Source organism: Penicillium macrosclerotiorum, assembly GCF_028827735.1.
Source record: "Penicillium macrosclerotiorum strain IBT 26536 chromosome Unknown utg000010l_segment0_segment0, whole genome shotgun sequence".
Lineage (NCBI taxonomy): Eukaryota > Fungi > Ascomycota > Eurotiomycetes > Eurotiales > Aspergillaceae > Penicillium > Penicillium macrosclerotiorum.
The window spans coordinates 152,638-173,419 of NW_026643089.1; the positions used below are offsets into that span (position 1 = coordinate 152,638).

The 20,782-nt window shown below is 50.4% G+C and overlaps 8 protein-coding genes across 8 annotated transcripts; 3 read left to right on the plus strand and 5 right to left on the minus strand.

Annotated features, from left to right (window-relative positions):
• Window positions 1–1,091: 1,091 nt before the first annotated feature.
• N7462_009774 (uncharacterized protein) lies at window positions 1,092–1,529 on the plus strand (the record flags this gene model as incomplete). Its single annotated transcript, XM_057081488.1, has 1 exon — window positions 1,092–1,529. One exon carries the CDS (start codon window positions 1,092–1,094, stop codon window positions 1,527–1,529), a length of 438 nt encoding a protein of 145 aa, XP_056928528.1.
• A 730-nt stretch (window positions 1,530–2,259) lies between these two features.
• Window positions 2,260–3,540, minus strand: N7462_009775 (NAD(P)/FAD-dependent oxidoreductase; the record flags this gene model as incomplete). Its single annotated transcript, XM_057081489.1, has 3 exons — window positions 2,260–2,399; window positions 2,456–3,253; window positions 3,309–3,540. The coding sequence occupies 3 exons, from the start codon at window positions 3,538–3,540 to the stop codon at window positions 2,260–2,262; spliced, it is 1,170 nt and encodes a 389-aa protein (XP_056928529.1).
• Window positions 3,541–5,446: 1,906 nt separating this feature from the next.
• Window positions 5,447–6,658, minus strand: N7462_009776 (ketopantoate reductase family protein; the record flags this gene model as incomplete). The annotated part of the gene is made up of 3 exons (XM_057081490.1): window positions 5,447–6,019; window positions 6,091–6,556; window positions 6,618–6,658. 3 exons carry the CDS (start codon window positions 6,656–6,658, stop codon window positions 5,447–5,449), a joined length of 1,080 nt encoding a protein of 359 aa, XP_056928530.1.
• Window positions 6,659–7,106: 448 nt separating this feature from the next.
• N7462_009777 (uncharacterized protein) lies at window positions 7,107–8,408 on the minus strand (the record flags this gene model as incomplete). The annotated part of the gene is made up of 3 exons (XM_057081491.1): window positions 7,107–7,860; window positions 7,946–8,167; window positions 8,233–8,408. The coding sequence occupies 3 exons, from the start codon at window positions 8,406–8,408 to the stop codon at window positions 7,107–7,109; spliced, it is 1,152 nt and encodes a 383-aa protein (XP_056928531.1).
• A 2,192-nt stretch (window positions 8,409–10,600) lies between these two features.
• On the minus strand, window positions 10,601–12,453 carry N7462_009778 (uncharacterized protein; the record flags this gene model as incomplete). The annotated part of the gene is made up of 5 exons (XM_057081492.1): window positions 10,601–11,187; window positions 11,254–11,717; window positions 11,795–11,861; window positions 11,925–12,135; window positions 12,214–12,453. The coding sequence occupies 5 exons, from the start codon at window positions 12,451–12,453 to the stop codon at window positions 10,601–10,603; spliced, it is 1,569 nt and encodes a 522-aa protein (XP_056928532.1).
• Window positions 12,454–12,929: 476 nt separating this feature from the next.
• On the plus strand, window positions 12,930–14,529 carry N7462_009779 (FMN-dependent alpha-hydroxy acid dehydrogenase family protein; the record flags this gene model as incomplete). Its single annotated transcript, XM_057081493.1, has 4 exons — window positions 12,930–13,017; window positions 13,075–13,835; window positions 14,044–14,126; window positions 14,187–14,529. 4 exons carry the CDS (start codon window positions 12,930–12,932, stop codon window positions 14,527–14,529), a joined length of 1,275 nt encoding a protein of 424 aa, XP_056928533.1.
• Window positions 14,530–14,814: 285 nt separating this feature from the next.
• N7462_009780 (uncharacterized protein) lies at window positions 14,815–15,722 on the plus strand (the record flags this gene model as incomplete). The annotated part of the gene is made up of 2 exons (XM_057081494.1): window positions 14,815–14,931; window positions 15,003–15,722. 2 exons carry the CDS (start codon window positions 14,815–14,817, stop codon window positions 15,720–15,722), a joined length of 837 nt encoding a protein of 278 aa, XP_056928534.1.
• Window positions 15,723–16,201: 479 nt separating this feature from the next.
• Window positions 16,202–20,167, minus strand: N7462_009781 (DUF3433 domain-containing protein; the record flags this gene model as incomplete). The annotated part of the gene is made up of 3 exons (XM_057081495.1): window positions 16,202–18,093; window positions 18,150–19,967; window positions 20,116–20,167. Coding segments are annotated over 3 exons (3,762 nt in total), but the record flags the coding sequence as incomplete, so codon positions are not given.
• Between the last annotated feature and the right edge of the window lie 615 nt (window positions 20,168–20,782).

A 20,782-nucleotide genomic window follows, 5' to 3' on the forward strand; every position in this document is an offset into this window, starting at 1 on the left:
AAGGAATGACAAGTAGAATCGAAGACAGTGTTGTGAAAGAAAGAGAAAGACTCTGGATCTGTTTGATGAAAAAAGAAGAAGTAGGCAGGACTGAATGGGGGTTCTTATACCTCGCCAGGCCAGACGATTTCGTCACAACAAGAGGGATTTTAGCCATCGCAGAGGAGCCGCAGAAAGCTTGGAAGCGATCTAACTTCGAGATCCTCAAATTCCCGCAGCCTATCCTAGTGAAGGGTGGGGTTGAGGACCTCGTGGCACTCTTTGCGTAGGATGAGATGGCGAGGGACTATTCGGCGGTCATTGATACTACTGGTCTTTGGCTCAGGGTTCCGCAACTCGTGTGTGGATCTGGGCATCAGCCAATCCTCAATTCAATGTTGATCAGGTGCCCATACTGGAGAATTCCCCGGATGCTAGTTGCCGGTTCTTGAGGGGCATAGTTGTTGCGAAATGCTCGCGACATCGCGCCAATCGAGCCCTCAGATCCACTCGGATCAGTTTAAACTTCATTGTTACAAGGAATGGCTCCACTGCCCTGAGGTAAGAACAGGGCAAGAATGAGCTTGGCATTGCCCAGTATATGGTTCAGGAAGGTCTGGAAGATGGGAGGGTGCGGGGAGCCATGATCACAAAAACGAGACCTGAAAAGAACATTTTGAACGCATCTGGAATTATCCCCGATGAATGTAAGCGAACGTGATAAGGAAAGAAAGACTATTGGTGGCTGAAAATGGGTGATAGGAATATAATCCACCGAATCCATATCGACCCCCACAAGTTCCGGGGCGGTAGGGCTCAGGGACCAAGTCGAACGAACGAGCTGCACTGGTGCCGATCGACGATCCTGTGTCGATCACCGTTGAGCCGCCGCATCTGGTGTTTCATCCGAGTTCCCAGTGAGTAATGGTATTTGGTCCGCCCATCAGAGTTGTGCATCGGGAGAGTTTGCTAACGAACCGTGGATCTGCTCGGCTCACCTCCACGTTTGCTGGGTAAAGTCACCGCTCGGCATCCCAGTATCGCCCGAGACATCGGCATTGACGGTAGGCTGACCGATGCCGAAAGACACCACGAGATTGTATTCGGCGCCCATGGTCAGCATTAAGTTGAGCTCGCACTATCGAGTGATTATCGAGACTTGCCGAGTTGAACCCGACGACCCACGATCCACCGTCTTTGATCAACGATCAACGGTCACCGGTGACGTGATCAATGAACGGGGATCTCCTATCCATCGCGGGGCAATGAATCGTTTCCCATTGCGAATCGGAATGTCGGCAAGTTGGCTATGGAAGATGGCTGATTGGTGGTGGGAGACCGTGGAGGGCGTGGACGAAGCAGGAAGCGGGTGTCGGCATCGACAACCTCGTGACGATGCTGTCGAGCGTGAATCTCATGGTCTAAGCACCGTGCTGGACGCCCTGTCAACCCAATTAGCATTAGCACAGAATACTAATTCTTGGCTTTGGGAATATGAAGCAAACGAGATATTTACATTTGTGGATATAGAGAGGCAAGACCCGCGATAAACAGTGTACGACCATATCATGCTCGCCTCCATCTCTGATCTACCCTTAACAAGCTATATCACAAATCTTTCTTCTAAACTTGATCAACTATGAGAGGCACCTCTCCGGATTAGGAGGATGACGGAATATGGGTCAGCCTCCGGGGAAACTACACCACGTTCCAACGCTCGTCGCCCCGCTTTCGAGTGTTCCAGGGGTCGGCTTGTTCGAAGGCTTATTGCTGACGCAGGTTTGAGACGATCTCTATCCAAGAAGCCTCATGACCCTATGTGATACGGTCTCATGGTTGGTGCGGGCTCGCAAAAGGTGGCAACTGGACCCACGAGCTGGCCAAACAATGTACGGAGTGACCAGATGGATGTTTGAAGAACCAGATTGCAGAAGAGATAGTATCAGACAAGATCGGGCCCTCGGCATGATAACGAGTGAGTTTACGAGGAACAGGCAATTCCGAGAAAGCCCCGAGAAACCACGCTCGCCTTGCCAGAGGTTAGACAATGTATCGTTGAGAAGGCGATGTGTGAAGTGTAGGTTTGACTTCCCAAGAGGGGAAATCTTGATTCGAGTTTCATTATATACATCGCCCAATTACATTCATCTCCCATCATTAAATAATCTTGATTATTGCTCTTCATAGTGTCTGCAGCCCTGCCTGAACAGTAGAAAGCCTCCACAGGTTCATAACGTATCTCTACAGGAATTGAAGGCGGGCATTCAAAATTCAGATCAATTAATTACGCTTCTGGACCTTCTCCCACTGCGGTTCAAGGTTGCGGCCAATAGCACGGTTGGCCTCCTTTTCCAACTCCCGCTGAGTGAGGCCAGTTCGCTTCGAGATCTTGGAGGCCGAGTCCTCGCGTGACATTTGAACTAGTTACCGGAGTTAGCGACAGAATTATGAAGAAGAGTTAGGAATGATCACATACCGTGAAGGTAGACTCCGGCCTTCTTGCCGGAGAACATGGCATGAGGAACGTTGGTGCTGCCGTCGCTGTTGGCATCGCCGACGGCGTAGACACCGGTCAGGTTTGTACGCATGCCACTTGTGTCGACAATGATCTTTTCGCTGGACACATTCAAATGCATGTCATTAGGTAGCGAAGAGCGTTGTACTGAGGGGAAGTTGGTGATAAAAGCGTTACGCTCAATGGGATCGCCAGTAGTGAAGTGAATCAGGAATTTATCAAACTGGAGATCGGCCGTCTTGTTCTGATGAGTCTCACCATCCTGGATACGCTCAATGGATGCAATGGTGCGGTTCTCGATCTTGATGTTCCAAGCCTTCAGCTGCTCCTCCCAGTCGGTGTGCGAAGCAGTCGCCTGGGCTTCTCCGGCGGGTGTTTGGGTGCCGTTCACAAAGGCAATGATATCGGAGAATTGTGTATTCACCTCTAGCACGCTGCCCAGGACATCAGAAAGGTTGCCGAGGATACCGAACGGCTGATCACGGTGCTCATAGCCATCACACCACGGGCACCAGAAGATCCCTTTGCCCCAGCCCTCCTCTAGGCCGGGGGTTGAGGGAAGCACATCGCGCATGCCAGTGCCCAAGACAATCTTACGAGCGGTATAGTTCTTGCCTGACTCGTCGACAACCGAGAATACAGAGACATCCTCAGTTCCAATGGGGGTGATTGACTTCACAGTCGCATTCTTGATGTGAGCCGTGGGGTATTTGAGAATCTGCTCGCGAGCCAGTCCACGGAACTCAGCAGGTGGAGTACCTAGAACATTTAGATGAGCCAAATAATATTTCTCCAATAGAAGACGGAGGCTTACCATCGTTTCCAATAACATCGTGCATATTGCGTGTCGGAGCATTGCGGTACTCTCCGCTGTCAAACAACAGTGCGGTTCTCCGGACCCGAGAGACGGCGCTCAACGCACTGAGACCCGAGGGGCCCCCGCCAACCACAATGACATCGTAGTCTGTCTTGGGAATGGAGACTGCTGCCACAAAGGCCAGCAAAGAGAAAAGGACAGACAAGAGAGTCGTTAGTCTCAAAGCCATGACTAGGGTAATTACGGATTGTCCTGAATGCACGAGGGAAAACCACGGATGTAACGGCGTCCTGGAAATTCACACTTTATAGTCCTGTCGCGAACCGCAGAGAGTTACCCAGAACAACAGAAGAATGAATAAAAATTCCATTTGAATCTGGCCTTGCTGATCAAGATCAAGACTGGGTACACTGTGGAGATGCTATGTACATAGTAGGGTGCATATCCGTACTCTCCGAGCTGAGTTCATTGCAACGATCAGCGAGATCGGCATTCCGTACGCAACTTGAAGTAACACTCGAAAAATTGGGCACCATAGCTAATCGGATCGACCGCCTAGATGCAGCGGGTCAATATTGTATTGTATTTGGTACAGAACATCCCCTGTGCGTGGACGAAATTAGCTGAACAGTAGTGGAGGAGCCCTGAATACAAGTCCACTGTCGGTGGAACTGGCACACGGCAGAGCCGGGGGCGTGGGGACCCAGGCATGCAGGGCCTCATCTTCTAATTGCAAGCACAGTTAAGGAATCTGATCATTGTTCTGGAGATTGCCGTAGCAGTCACTTCACCGAAGACAACCTGTTCTGATTTCGCAAGAAATCAACCCGAGGACCGACGCAAGGAGGGATGAGAGAGCAACATGATGCGGATCGGCACGCAAAAGAACGATGGGTCCAGGCCAGTGCTATTGGCAGCGATTGGCCTCGGCGATTTCTTGGCATGGCTTGGATCGGCCAAGGTGTCACGCAAACACTTGATGGTGCTCCTGGTCCCCCGGGGGTCCGGCCGAATAGGGAGAGGCTTTCTCCTTCACATTGAATCACGTCAGATCCTTCTGCACCTAGGCTTCTGAAATTGAAGGCTGTCGTTTGGCTTTCCATGGACAAGGCTGTTTGGTGAGTAATAAAGATCATTATGAAACGCAATGCTCTGTGTCCGCTTGATTATCGAAATCCTCCCACTACACAATCGAAATAAAATGCATATAGCTGCTGGTCCCTTTTCATGCCCCGTCGCACATCTCGATCTCTCAGCTTGGATGGATAGTGAGTGGACTCCCCTGCAAGCCGCAGTGGGTCATCAGCGGGCCCGTGTGGTCTTCTCCAATCGCAAGTCCGCAGAGACGGCTGCCTTTCCCTGCAGAATGAGATCATGCGACAGAAGGGACCGGCGAGAATCAAGATTCTTCTTGTGACAATTCTTTTGAAGGTCTGGCCGAGACTCGCAATGGGATTTTGCTGCGCAAGGCTGGAAAGCAGAGTGGGGATTTCAGCTCGAGTCTTGGCATAATCGATCAGCTTCCTGCCATTGATGTTCCTTGATCCATTGATCAATGCTCATGTCGAGAAAACAACAAGAATAGAAGCCCAAATTGGTTGAAGAAGCAAGGATCCCAATGGGGGTCAGCCATCCTGAGAGCGGAAACTCAAGCCTCAGGTCGCAACGTACCCAAAATTGGAAATTATGAGCACAGAAAAGTCATGATGCAGAAGAATCAAGACATGATCCCCAGGGTAATATTGCTAAGGAATATATACTGATGGTATAGGAAGCCAGTAAGCCAACACTCTAGGCTATGGAATCATTGAATTTTGGCAACACCAATTGGCAAACAAGGACCGCAGCTGAGACACAGAAGACATGCGTGGCCTCCTGGGCAGTTGCCATCAGCATCTTTATCCATATACCTTCCAGGACTCTTGCAATACCACCAGGCAGCCTGTATCAGGAAATACAATTGCGTGGGGTGCACAGGGCGTGGGGGAGTTGCTGAATATAGGATAAGCTAAGCAGTATCATCGAAAGATGGAATGTTTGATTGGTCAAAATTCTCCCGACAGGATACTCATTGATTAAATGATATTTGCTGCCATACCAAGTAAGGGTCAAACAGTCTTCTATCTACAATCATTTCATAGAGATGCTCGGATTTTATGATCCTGCGCTAGGACTAGAGCATAGAGCATCTCGAGCGAGTCTGCCGGAACCCCGAACTCTCTCGCTTTCCGCATGGGAAAGCCCAAAATCACGTCAACCTCCATAGGCCGTCCATTTTTGCAATCAGTCTGCATACTGCTGCCAATCCCGGGCATTGAATTGATCTTATCCATCAGCTGATCAACGAGACTGTCTTCTAGAGGCACCCCACTCGCACGAGCAACATTGATAACTTGCCGCATTACTTTGCGTGTTATCGGCTCAGCCTCGATCGACGAATGCAGCCATGTTTGAGTATCCAGCATCGTGATAGTTGTAATTGAGTTCCAGGCAACATTCCATACGACCTTCTCCCATCGCTGTCGCTGCATATCGTCCAGGACTTGGAATCTCGTCTGACCATGTTCCAGGAGTCCCGCGAATGTGTCAAGACGCTGCTGCTCTTTAGACGGGGCCACCTCGGGATTGGGGAATAGGCCAATCTGCATATCCTCTGATTTGGTGTGCTTTACGACTCCGGGGCTGATTTGAGTCGCTCCAACCCATGTCTGGTACAAATCAGTGTTGGTCTAGGTAAATATCAAATCGATCGCATCAAATGATATTCCATGGAGCTTACCACGCAGGTCAGAATCGAGGACTCAGGGAACGTCTTGCGGAAGGCCTCTTCATTTCCTACTCCATTTTGAATAATCACAATCGTTGTCCGCTTTTGGTCCACCACTGGCTGCAATTTTGTCGCCACGTCCTCTTGATCGATCGCCTTATGCGCGCAGACAACATAATCCATCGCGGACGCCTCGGCGGGTGTCTTGATCACTGTGGATGTGTACTCAGCTTCAGGTGCCTCAAAAACTAGGAACTCGGCGTAGTATACCTCGGTAGGGACGGAGGACGTGAGTGCCATGGTTCTCGCTGTTGATAGTAATTCCCTGATTTCTAAATCAGCGGATATGTTCCCTGTGTAATTAATCGGACACAGTGAACGGACATTCTTGACCACCGCATCGTAGTTCGACCTGGCGACGACAGTCAAGCGCACGCGCTCGGAGCGACTCAGGATAAAAGCGTAGAAGGAGCCAATGCTATATAATTTGGTCAGGGAAAGTAATCAACTGAATCGTTTCAAGCGTAGAGTATACCTACGCCCCAAGGCCGTAAAGAAGAACGTCAATGTGGTCTGACATATTGGAATACTCTTAGTTCACTGTGCGAATGGTGGTCGAGATGCTTTATGAAACTTTCTGCTGTGCGAAATCCTACCAGCATGCGCCCAGCTCCGCGTTCCCCATGAACAGTGCTTCCCCGCTCGGTGGGGGCTGATGAGGCCGGGGATGTTCCGACGTGGGGGTTCCGGGGCTGCGCCATCAACTGCCGGAGGAGGCCACCCTTCACTGCATTGCACAGGTTTTTTCGAGCCTGCTGGTGACTAGGGCTGACGATACAAGTGCTTTCAGCAAATATAGAAAGTGAAGGATTCAAAATCAGCTTTACACCGGGAAATTGAAGCGCATGGAAGATAGACGATCGAGAACTCGAGACATGCTCAAAATTTTGACTTACAACAGAGATACGAAAATGGAAGCATATATATCATTAAAATATGGCGTACCATATGCAGTCTATAAAATGTCTTTACCACTCCCGAATTGAACCATCGGGCCCATAGAATTCTTTGGGCTGCCAGGGCTCCGTCTCCTTACTGATTTGACGAACCAAGTCCTCGTCGATCTCAATACCCAAGCCAGGTTTAGTCAAAGCTGCTACGTATCCATCCTTAATCTCGAATACCGTCTTATCAACCAAGTAACTGTTCAAATCGATATCGCCTGCCTCCACATTGTAGTGCATGCCCAAGGACATCTCCTGGATGACGAAGTTGGGGGTCGACAATGCGATCTGCATGGAGGCAGCGAGAGCGATGGGCCCTAGAGGACAGTGCGGTGCGATTGCGACATCATAGGTCTCGGCCATGGTAGCGATCTTCTTGGTCTCCGAAATGCCGCCTGCGTGTGCAATGTCGGGCTGCAAGACATCTACCGAAGCATCTTCTAGGAAACGTTTGATGTCCCATCTAGTATAGAGACGCTCGCCAAAAGCTATCGGAATGGTGGTACTGTTGGACAGCTGCTTGATTGCCTCAGGATGCTCGCACAACAGCGGTTCCTCGATGAAGAGCGGCTGGTAAGGCTCGAGCGCCTTGGCGAGCTGCTTCGCCATTGGCCGGTGCAAGCGACCATGAAAGTCGAGGCCAGCGTCCAGACCGAGGGCTTTGACCTGCTTCAGGCGCTCGACGCAGGATTGAATCGCGGAGGGGGAGTCGAGCCAGTTCATGTCTTCAGTGGCATTCATCTTGATGCACTTCAATCCTTGGGCAATCCGTGCCTTTCTACAATCACTCAATGTCAGTTTACCTGGTTGTAATAGGTTCCAAGGTAGATCGCAGCCAAGCTCCAGTGTTGGGATCAACTCACGCCATGCGCTCCACATCGCTTGGGCGGTCGCCGCCCACCCAGCAGTAGACCTGGACCTTGTTGCGCACCTTGCCACCCAGCAGCTGATATACAGGCACCCCCAGGCGACGGCCCTTCAGATCCCACAAAGCGATATCGATGCCCGACATGGCCGACATGAAGACCGGACCTCCACGGTAGAAACCCAGTCGCCATATCAATTGCCAGATATGTTCAATATCACTGTTGATATCGCATTAGAGAAGCGCACCAAGATTGAGCGGCAAAAGCCCTGCTTCAGGACTCACTCTGCTTCCAATCCCACCAGGCGCGAGATGATCTCGTCGAGGGCGCCCTCAACAGCCAGGGAGTGACCTTCCAAGGTCCCCTCACCCCATCCAAACTTCCCTTCCTCATCGGTCACCTTCACAAACAACCAGCGAGGCTTCACCCGAAAGTATTCAATGGACTTGATTTTGGCCATGATGGACAGTGTGCAGCAAGGGATATATGCACCGCGAAAGTTATTCTGGGAGGCTTCGGTATTCTCTGCATTTATGAATGCGCGCTGTGCACGCGTCCATACCCCGCCCCCATGCTTTCGCTGGTGGCATCCCACGCGGGGGGAAAATCAAGCAAGAATCGGGAGAAGTCCGGGGGAGCTATATCAGCCATGCTTCTTCCCCACGCTAAGGCACGGTGAAGTGAGCAGAGATTGGTGGAAGAACTGGGCGGGGCGGGAGGACGACTTGTGGGGGGGCCTTGGGGGGGCGAAGTTGGTTCCACGGGGAATCAGCTGCAAGGCGACGAAACAGCAAACAGGCGAGATCGGCTTGCCCGAATGGGCCATTGTCGTCATAGCTTCGCGTCAATTACTATCAACAGCAAAGAGGAGTTTAATGAGGTGAAATGATCCACATAATAAACAGTGATCTGTCCATGCGGTTGGGAGATGCGGCGTAGCTCATAGATCTATGTATAGTGCCGACCGCTATCGCCTTCCATGTTCTAACCACAGACTGTTTCAAGCCCTAATCATATTGTTACGGACCTACCTACAGGACACTAATTATAGACACGCCTGAACTAATCAATTTAGCAATAAGGCCGTCAAGGGTAACTGCATGCCTAGCACGACAGAATCAAATACTTAGGTGTAACACCTAAAATTACGTGATATCCTATTCTAACGATAGGATACGATTCTTAAAGCATAATAGGAAGGACTAGATATATAAGGACACTTATTCGCGTCCTTATATTTAGTTTTTCGCCTTGATTTATATATTATTACTTAAGACCTCCTAATCGACTACCTGGTTACTTGAGTCTACCTATAGTATAATATAAGGATATACTCACAACTAGGAGGAACACTTAGTAGTTATCCTATGACTACTTCATCGACTGACTAGGCGCCCTACTACTAAACGACGTCTTCGGTCTAACTCTATAGACCTAAGTCCGTATAAGGCCTTAGAGATTTAGCAAGGGTACGGTTGCGAGAATAGATTGTCGGAGCCACGAGATAGATACGTTACGATAACGTAGCGATTACGTTAACTAACTAGAGACCGCGTAATAGCTAGTTATATAGACCTTCGCTTTAAATATTAGATACAGCGGAAGCGAGAAGCCGGTTGCTAATATAGATTTAATAGCTGTTGCCTACTCCCGATTCCCTTAGTTGTAGAAGAGGCTTCCGACTGTAGGAATCCTTTCGTATAACGATTCTAGTAGTGGCAATTAGGCCTATTGCAAAGCCTGTTTTATCAAAGTTATAGAAATAGTTCAATTAGATCGCGTTTTCGTGAATGACTATTTTAATAAGCCTAAACTACGCGCGTAGGCTTACTAGGTCTTCGTTTTAGGTACGTTTATAGTCGTAGCGTTTAGAGATGTAGAACTCTGATCGTCATTTAATATAGCGTGTTACCTAATTAACATCTAAAGACTAAACCTAATTAACATCTAAAGCCGCTTCTTTTCCTTGGCGGACGAGCTCATAGTTCGATGATTACGTTTTGTAGAATTTCATAGATAGGTATTCAAGAGATCCAGAAGGCCGGTGACGGGGCTAGTTGCAATTGGGAGGCGAAAGTATTGGGCGAGACGGTTTTCGAAGTAGATGACTAATCAAACCGGTGCGACAAATGTGATTCACATACGAAACACGCACCCTAAAACAAGTGTCTGCAGTACCTACGGTAGGTCTTATTAACTTTCTACGATCTTTAACGTACCTATCTTATAGCTCCGACGATCTATTCTCGTAAATATGCTATTACCGAATCTCTAGGCCTTACACGGGCTTAAGTCTATAGAGTAGACCGAAGATGTTATCTAGTAGTAGGGCGCCTAGTTAGTCGACGAAGTAGTTACAGAATAGCTACTAAGTATTTCTCCTAGTTATAGGTATATCCTTATATTGAAATATAGATAGAATTAAGTAACTAAGTAGTCGATTAGTTCAGGCATGTCTATATTTAGTGTCCTGTAGGTAGGTCCGTAACAACATGATTAGAGTTTGAAAAAGTCTCTCTGTGGTTAGAACATGGGAGGCGAAAGTGGTCGGCACTGTAGTATATTGGATACAGCGACGTACGAAGAAAGAATTGAGTCCGACAATGTCAACATCCAAAACCAAACCAAATTTTATTCGGGCTCACGATGGAATCAGTATATATAGCGAAAGTTCATGTTCTCCTTGTCTGTCAAATCACTGAATGCCGTCCGGTCCAGCTCCAACTGTCGCATATAATCCGCATCTCCGCCAGATTCGATGCCTTGGGCTCGATCGCGACGGCGATTTTCCCAAGCCAAAGCCAAACCGAGTATGATTATCAAGACGATTTCCACAAAGTTAGCTACAATCATCGACCAAATCCCGAGCGAGTATCCTGGGGCTTGGTCCGACTTGTAAAAGAACGGGCCTGCAATGTTCCCGGCACATACGCCCAAGAAGATCATCGCGTTAGTCACTACTTTCTTGGTATGGCCGGCGATATTGCCTGTCAAGATGGACAAAATGATGACAAAGGAGGCATTGTAGGAGCCTGTCAGGTAGTAGCAGATGAGCCGGCCGACTTGGTTGGATTGGGGCAAAAAGTGCAGTCCAAAGGAGCCTGCCAGGTTTGGCAAAAGGAATAGAACGGCGACAATGCAGCGGTTATTTCGAGGCAATCGATCGTTGATGAATACAGCGAGTAGAATCATAGCCGCAATAAAGGCCCCATACGGGATTTGCATGAGCGTAGTAACCACTACATTCTTGTTAGTCTTCCCAAAGTTCATGTTTCACAAAAGGAGTAGCATGAAGGAATGCATACAGGTAGAAAAGCCGAATCCCTTGATAATGAGGGTGCCAAAATTCGAAATGCCGCCATTGGGGATGTTTCCGGAGAAGCCAAGTAGGAAGAATAACCAGACTTTCCAGTCTAGGAAGGCCTCCAATATCTGCTTGGGCTTCATATTCTTATTTTCCACACCAGTTTGATTGTCGCGTAGTCGCTCCACTGCCAGACGCTTCTCACGGTCCGATAGTTGAGGCGCGGTGACAGGGGAGTCGGGAAGAAAAATAATCATGACAATGCCCCAAATGGCACAGAGGGCCCCAATGATGAGGAACTCATATTTCCAGGAAGAGAGTGACCCCTCAATCTGGCCGATTCCATAGCCGAGTAGACCACCCACTGCGATTCCAAAGCCATTGGCAGTATACCATAGGCCAATTCGGATTGGTTGCTGGCGCCGAGTATACCACATGCTAGTAATTAACATGAACGCCGGGTCACTAATCCCGAATAAGTCCACTGCCTGTAAGATACGTATATAGTATATTTATATTTCAGAAAGGGAGATGAGACAAACCTGCATGCTTCAGCAGCGCCCGAGATGACGCGTAGCACGGCTAATTGAGTGAAGTTTTTTGCAGCCGCTATGAATCCATTAGCAAAGTTAATGTTTGAGTCTCATTTATGAATGTTAAAATCTAACACACCCTGGAGCATTAGAAAAAATCCCCATAGAAAAATATTGGTCCCCAGGTATTTTCCAATGGGGAACCTTTGCATCAGGAGATTGGTAGGCATCGACCAGACCAAGAAGCCAAAGTAGAACACGCTCGAGAGCCAGGAGTATTCGGTGCCTGAAAGGTTGAGATCCTCTTCAATGCCGAATATCGCTGCATAGGAGAGGGTTGTTTTGTCAATCTGAGCCCTCGGTCGTCAGATTGCTGTTTCCAATAAATCACAGGGAAGCATCATCAAGGGAGGAATCCGACCACGTACATAATAGAAGGCATAGCAAACCGCTAAGAAGGGGAGAATCATCAAGTCGATTTTTCGAACCAGCTTCTTCTCCTCGCCTGCCTCGAATTCTTCATGCATGTCCTCCAGATTATCGAACAAGGCCAACGCCGCGTCCCCATTGTGAATCTTGCCAGTGTCGGTCGCGATGCCCGATCCTTCAATGTGCATCGTCCCGGGCTTGGAGCCGATATTCTGGTCATAGTTGGGAGCTTCGGCCATGATTATCGGGATGTGCTTTGATAATGATGGTTGCAGAGTCAGGGTGAAATGGCTTGACGAGGAAGTATGGCATACGGGATAAGCGGAGTGCGGCCTCAACGGGCCATTTCTATGGTGTGGGGGATCCATTCCCCCCCGGATTCCCCGCTGGACCCAATTTCCTTCCTTCAACCTCTAAACTCCGACCTCCCATCTCACGACAGTGGGCCCTGGTTGAGACCAGCCGAACAGGCAAACCGACTATCAGCTCGCGAATGGTACGCTCCTGTTGCCCCCACGTCAGCAACTCCGCGCTCGGCCAGACTCCGCGCGGGGGATCGGCTGTTTTGTGGCGCTGGGAAGTTGAGGCCAGGCGGTCATGATCGGCCCCTGCCGTTCTTTTACGTCGATGATCCCATAGCCAACTAGTAAATGGAATATTGCTTATGCTACTCGCTCTATCCTAAGCCATCCTCCTCACAATCGCCGTGGGCAGTATGACTCTCACACGGGCAGAGATCAAGCAGCACAATACCCGGCAGTCCTGCTGGGTGGCCATCCACGGAGCGGTCTATGATGTGACTGGTACGTGAAATCGAGACCGCTGGGATTATGAATCAGTCAGTTTATCGAAATATGCAGAGTTTTTGGATGCCCATCCCGGAGGTGCCACTGTCATCTTGCGCTGCGCTGGCAAGGATGCCACCGATGACTTTGACTCGGTGCATTCCCTCGACGTGCTCTCAGAAGCTTTGCCTGCGATATCCCTGAAAGGCCAGATTGATCCGTCCGAATGGGCTGTCAATGACACATCCCCAACACAAACTCAGAAGGACACAGAGTCCGAGCCCAAAGGCCCTCCACCACTAGCCACTCTGATCAATCTGCACGATTTTGAACAAGTAGCCAAAAAATACCTGCCCGCAAACGCTTGGGCATACTATTCCTCCGGCGCAGATGACGAGATAAGCAAGAGGAATAATGCCCGCGCTTACCAGAAAGTGGCCTTGCGGCCTCGCATTTTGAAGAGCATACCAAGCGTGGATACGACAACTTTCATCCTAGGTTACCCCGTGTCTCTTCCCGTGTACATGTCCCCCGTAGGGCTGGCCAAGTTTGCGCATCCCGATGGGGAATGTGCATTGGCGCGAGCGGCAGGCAAAGAGGGGCTGGTCCAGGTGCTCGCGAATAGCTCCAGCATGCCCGTGGAACAGGTCCGAGATGCTCGCACTCTAGACGACCAACCGCTCTTCTTTCAACTGTATGTAAATCGCGATATCTCTAAATCCGTGGATTTGGTGAAGCGCGCCCTAAAGGCTGGCGTCCGCGCAATCTGGATCACCGTAGACTCGCCTGTTGTCGGCAAAAGAGAGATGGATGAGCGGCTGAATTTGGCAGTAGTGGTAAGTCTCTCCAAAGATTCAAAATTAGTTTTACAGGAGTTGCACTAACAACACTATGATACCCGGCGTACAGCGAGATGATGATAACTTACAAGGACAAGGGGTGGCAAAGGTTCTAGCTGGCTCTACTTCCCCATTCATTGACTGGGACATCTTGAAATGGATTCGGCAATTGACAAACTTGCCCGTGGTGATCAAAGGGATACAGTGTGTTGAAGACGCGGTCCTTGCTTACCAGCATGGCGTACAGGGTATTGTGCTTTCGAATCACGGTGGCCGTTCTCAAGACACGTTAGTTCGGACCCACCATTCGTTTCTTTACTTCTTCTCTATCTAATCCATACAAAATAGGGCCCAGTCACCACTTCTGACGCTACTAGAGATCCGCAAATTTGCTCCCATGTTACTGGATGGCAATATGCAGATCTTTATTGATGGAGGCATTCGTCGGGGAACAGATGTTCTGAAGGCCATCGCTCTGGGGGCCACAGCCGTTGGGCTGGGTCGACCTTTTCTATTCAGCATGTCCGGCGGGTATGGGGAGGCTGGTGTACGTCGGATGTTGGCTATTTTGCGCCAAGAGATCGAGACTAATATGGTTTTCTTGGGTGCGAAGAGTCTCAACGAGCTGCAGCCAGAGATGGTTAATGCGAGTCGGCTAGAGAGAGACCTCATTGGGAGTGTGAAACTGTAATGAATGTATCGGGCTGTCTCTTCTCATTGTGTACTAGTGGCTTCTATATAACTTTGGATTACTTCCACCACCACCGCCACCACCACCACCACAGCGTCAAGGCTTTGGTCTGATATGGTTAAACGGGCATAGGCGTTTGCTTCTCCACTGCGGGGGAACCCTCCCCCCACGCGTGGGGGCACCCGGCTAGTTTTATAGTCGGCATTATCCCCGCAGAGAGCGACGGGTTGTCGATTCGATCAGCTACAACCCTCAGGAAACACAATCCTACTCACTTCTTCTGTAATGAATCTCTTCTCTTTGACCGGTCGGACCGCCTTGGTCACTGGAGGCACCCGGGGCATTGGCCAGGCTATGGCGCTGGCCTTAGCAGAAGCCGGGGCCGACATTGTCTTAGTACAAGTCGGTGATATCTGCGCCCATATTGGCAAGCAATAAACTCTGGACAAGATCGATCGCTGACTGCCGTATAGCGAGATACCAGCAACTCCAGCACAAAAGAACAGATCGAGCAACTGGGCCGCAAAGCCACCATCTATACGGCGGATCTGTCCTCACAGGACTCCGTGTCCTCTCTCGTTCCGGCCATCCTCGGCGACGGCCACGATATAGACGTCCTGCTCAACTGCGCCGGTATCCAACGCCGACATCCGAGTCATGTCTTTCCTCAAGATGATTGGGACGAGGTAGGTCGTTCTGCTTTTGCCTTCGTTGTGCCGAAGCGTTGCTTACACTGGCCCGTTCTCCAGGTCCTCCAGGTCAACCTGACTACCATCTTCACGCTATGTCGCGACGTCGGCGCGCACATGCTCACGCGAACGGCAAATGCCGCCGGCCAACGCGGCAGCATCATCAATATCGCGTCACTTGTGTCCTTCCAGGGCGGCCTAACCGTGCCCGCCTACGCGGCTGCCAAAGGCGGCGTCGCGCAGCTGACCAAGGCCCTCTCGAACGAGTGGGCTGCTAAGGGTATCAACGTCAATGCCATTGCGCCGGGGTATGTCGCCACGGACATGAACACAGCGCTGATGCAGGACCCTGAGCGGGCGGCGAGCATTCTCGCACGCATCCCGGCGGGCCGATGGGGTAGCCCGGAGGATTTCAAGGGGTCGGTCGTGTACTTGGCGAGCCGAGCGAGTGCGTATGTGAGTGGGGAGGTGTTGACTGTTGATGGGGGCTGGATGGGTCGGTAAAGATGGTGTCAGACAATTTCTTCCGGACGTGAGGTAGTGATGTGCGAATGAGATACGTATATACGTGTTTGCAATTTCGGTGATGGATGCAGTAGTACAAATGTGATAAATCTGAAGGTTACTATTAAACTTTTCATGGAGTTAAGTAGACCTAGATGATTGAAGTCGAACTGGATATATTTATTTCATTCGAGAAGAAAAGACGCTTTAAATGCTATAAAGCTTGATGCCAACGCCGCAGCCCTCAAATCGTGCATATTTCCAAGGATTTCCATTATCGTGCGGCGCCGGCCGCAGTTCGACCCTTGCCCAAATTGCCCAAAATGTATGCGAATAAAGCCAGGACCAGCTAGCTTTTCGGTGCATCTATATTCCAAGCGCCAGATCACAAAAAGAAATACACGTCTCAAATAACGCCGTGTCCCCCAAATATATACAAATCATGGTATCAAATCCAAATAGGTGGTCGTCACGTACATAACACAATAAATGGAGAAAGAAGAAGGGCAAGAGGGGTTTAGTTCCGCACCCGCGACTGCAAGAAGAACGACGAGAGCTCTCGCAATTGGATGGACGTGGTTTTGTTGGCCTCGGTGTCGAGGTCGGTGGGGGGTGATGGGGAAGTGTCGGGGGGGTTTAATATCGGCGGGCTCTTCATCGAGGGCAAACCGCGAACGGCCGTCGGGGCCAGTAAACATGCGGAAGCCGTAAAGCTTGCCAAGAGAGGTGAGGTGATCCCGGCGCTGAGTGCTACTCCACGAGTGGGTGTTGTCGAAGTCGCGCAGCATCCGGCTATGTGCGACCCAAGGAACAATCGCTCCGATAGACCGTGGCATTCGCGGGCCACTGAAGCGACCGCGACGAGTTCCAAATACGAGAAGAACCACCAAGGTGTCGAACGCGATTATAATCAAGGCGATCGTGAGAGACGGGATTGATGGTGTCATGCCCCATAGGCTTTGGATGACGGTGGCATTAGTGGCTTGAATGGGTTGATTGAGCGGCTCGAGGTAGAGATCACGCCAGATAGAGAAATAGGTGCTGTATACCCACTGGTACACCGTCTGGGTCATGTCGGTCAGGAGCTCGGCATTCAGTGAGTCGAAGTCGGGGTCGTGACGTTGATATAGGCGAGCAACCAGAAACCCGGCCCAGTCATAGGATGATATGTTGTAGCTGCCATTATGAGCAGTTGTATTGCCGACGTAGCTCTCAGGGATCGAGGCGAACACCTTGTTGAACTGTCCCAGGCTGACCGTTGCATTGTTGTACATGGCGCCGGATCCAATGGTTGTATTTGCAATAGGAGTTTGATCATCAATCTGGCCCTTCTGGTCGAAAATAATGGAGTAATTTTGCAATTTCACATGGGGTTCACAATGCAGGGCGATGGTGTTGTTGTCCGTGACGGCAGTGTCTGCCATATAATGCCAGCGGCCGACAACAAGAACCGTCGAGGTTTGGCAAATATCCGACTCATTCACATCCCCAGGAGACAAGAAGTGAATCGAAAGCGCAACGCCTTCTTTGCTCTTTAACGACGGCATAGCTGCAGTGCATTCCATCGATGAGTTGTCGAACATTGTGTAGTGCCAGTACTGGTGACTTGAAGTTTTGTTCTTGACAAGACCCTCGTCAACCGACAGAGTCTCACATTGAAGATATGCACCCACACCAAGAGTGGTTGCACCGTAAAGAACGCTGGAGTCATGTTTGAGGACATCGATGGGTACGAATGACTCATTGGGGCTGGTCCATGACAGCACAGGAACGCCACTGGTGATGCTGCTCTGGATCAGATCATACTCTGTGAACTCTGCTGCAAAGTCGTTGCGCCAGAAGGTTGATTGGCTGTAGTTGGAAATCAAATCTGACGTGGAGAGAGTCGACGTCGTCAGTTCTTGGGTAAAAAGCCCACCAGCCACAACCGTGAGGACCATATTAACGACACAGGCCAGAGAAACTAAGCCGAGGAGCAGATGGCGATCGCGAACCGATTTGAAAAAGATAGACAATGGACTCTGATAGGAATAGTTCAAAGATAGCGATGCAGCCGCGGAGGCCTTTCCCCTTTGAAGATGAACCCATGGCTCGAGCATGCTGAGATTACGGTGGATGGATGTGCACAGCGAGCCGACAGAGGAGGCCACGACGGAAGGCAAGAAGGACAGGACGACCTGGAGAGAACTTGAATCGGACTGGGTAAGGTGTCGGAATCGGCCATCTCGTGCGAGGGAGGAGACCACGAGGCACATCAAAATTATGACCGCAGCCAAGGCCAAAAACTCGATGATAAAGAACGGGATAAGAAGAAAATGCGGCATCGGATCAACGCGTGTTCGCATGTTTTCTTCCAGCTGCACAGGGGACCCTGTTCCATGATTGTTAGCTTTGCGACCTCATACTGGGCAATGATGATAACCTCACCATCCTCCGCCAAAATTTCCAAACAAGGACCACGTGGGCCTGGCCGCCAGTGACATCGAGCATTCTTGAAGATTTGTCGCATCTGGCGAGTGGAAACTTGATGGAATTCGGCATGGGGCTGGGTGAGAATGTTAGAGGGGTGAAAGACGTCGGCGGCGATGCTGCACATAGCACCAATGGAGCCAGGATCGCTTTGTAAAAAGGTCCGCCGGGAGCCGTAAAGAAAGAGGAGGTATATGGCAGTCAACGTGGTCAATCCCAGAATGAGTTCGGATAAGAGGGCCGCGAACTCCACAACGGCAATAGCAACCATATTGGTAACACGGGTTACAGGGAGGATAGTGGGTTCAACATCCGGATCAAAAAGGCGGCCAAGAGTGAGAACAAATGTTTGCTTGACGTCGCGGATGATTTTGGATTCGAATTCAGAAAGGGTCATGACAGTTGATGTATCAAGAATGAGAAGAGGCTGGAGATCGCCGAGTTCTTGACTGATGATGGGCAGTTCTGTCACAACACGGCTTCCGGTAGTGGCATTTTCACGAATGAAAAGCATGTCGCTGGTATAAGGAGCACGTTGAGAGAGAAGGGCCTGGAAATGGTCGATATTGAATTCTGCTGAGGTTAAGGCTTGGGTAGTTCCCGGTTCAATATTCAGAGACTCGATGGAGCTGTTAGAATGCATTGAGATTCGGGCCTTCGCTCTGTAGTAGTTAATATCGCAGGCAAATGCAATTCCAGAAGCCGAATAAACGGTTTCATTCGACTGTGTGCCTGTCGCATTGACGGCAATAAGCATTCCATATAGATCATACGGATCACACCCGGTGGTGGTGAACGCTTTCGTAGTATTAGGGTATTCAGACCGAGCCGCGCTAGTAATCACTGGCTCCCAGTAGCGCACTTGAAGGTAGTCGGTCCCTGAGAAAAAGATTGTGTCATAGTTGAAATTAAGCTTGCACTGGGATCCCCCATACGAATCGTCCATATCAATGCCGGTAGCATTCCAAGAGACAACTGGGTAGCTGTCATCCGGGGTTTCGATCTTTACGGATAGTTCGCTGTTGACGGGCACATCTTCGCAGGAGGGTTGAGACCAGTACACTTCTTGTTCCAATTTCCACAGTGTGTCATCTGCCTGATCATCATCATCGGGGATTTCCACCGGGGCCACCGCATAATCAGACCGTGACCGACGGAGTTGATCATCTGTTGACAGAATCAAGTCCGCAGTGTTTTTCGCTTGTGTTGACATCCAGGTCGCTTGTGCATCGAGGTCCACCAGGTTCGGCCAACTCTTCATGGTCCCATAATCGACGAGACTGACCTCTCTCAGTTCAAACATCGTACTTTGCAGGGCCGGCAGGATCATTCGAAGCGAAATGCTCAAGATTGAAACCCAGAAGACGACCCAATGGCGACGACGGGCAGAGTTGAATGGAGTGAGAATGGTTTGGCCGAAGTTGTAGTTGATAAAGAGGACCGTGGCGGGCGCCCCCTCCGGCTGCGATAGCTGGAAATATGGCTCAAGGCGAAGAACATCGAAGTCGGTGACAGTCCAAACCATAACGAGGAGGAGAGCAACGATGATGGGAACATAGTTGTAGGCAAAGGACTGTAAAGAGGTGATATCGTCGGTATCGTTAAAGAAGACCAGGCCGCCTTCGCGATTGCTATATTGCCGCAGGCTCTCCATTAACAGGAGCATGGCAAGCATGAGACACGCGAGGGAGGACAGGTATAAGGGGCGAAGAGCAAACGGACGCCATCCTTGATCATGGCGTCCGGCGATGGGCGCTTTGAAGGGAGCGATGAACGCTGGGCACGGTAGGAGTCAGTAAGCAGCGAAGGACTTGGCGGCCCGTCAAATGAAGCCACTGAGGATGGCAGACCATAGGTACATCGGTCCTTTTTAAGGAAGAGCAGCAGCGACACCAAGCCGCCAACAGCTAGAGATCGGACTTACCCGCAAATTGCGCCAGGAACCCGCGCTGCGCCTTGCCTCCATCGTCGGACATACTGGAAGGACAGGGCTCGGCAGGCGACGAGATGATCCTGGGAACTCGAATGGCATTGCCGGAAGGGTTCACGATTTAGGATTGACGCCAGGTCATGATGGGGGTGTATGGGATGCCAGTGGGAAACAGGCCGTGAGCCAGCCAAGAAATCTCTGAGTCCCTGATCGCCAGCACTAGCATGACGTTACCGGGAGAGGAGAGGGAGGAGGAGAGCGGGCAGAGAGCAGGTTAGTCAGTCACCGAAACTCACGGGGATTCGGTGGACGCGCGGTCGCGTGGGGCCGATCTCGCTGGGAGCGAACTTCCTGGCTCGGCTTATCTTCTCTTATCCTCCTATTCTGCTATAAGCCGGTCCCGATCATGTCTAGTCAAGATGCTCCAGGGAGGATAGACAAGTAGGAGCAAAAATCGGAATGATATTATTAATACGTCGCGTCGTGTGAGGAGAAAGGGCAAGAACCAAATAAGCCATTCCAATGGCCCACTTTGCGGGTAGTGCAGCCATGGAGACCCGGCGTGCCTGAACCATCCAGGATTTTGCCTTTTGGGACAAAGTGGTGGCGGAGGTCTTGGCACCGGCTCTATTCTCAACGCTTTTCACGCTTGGCTCTGCCG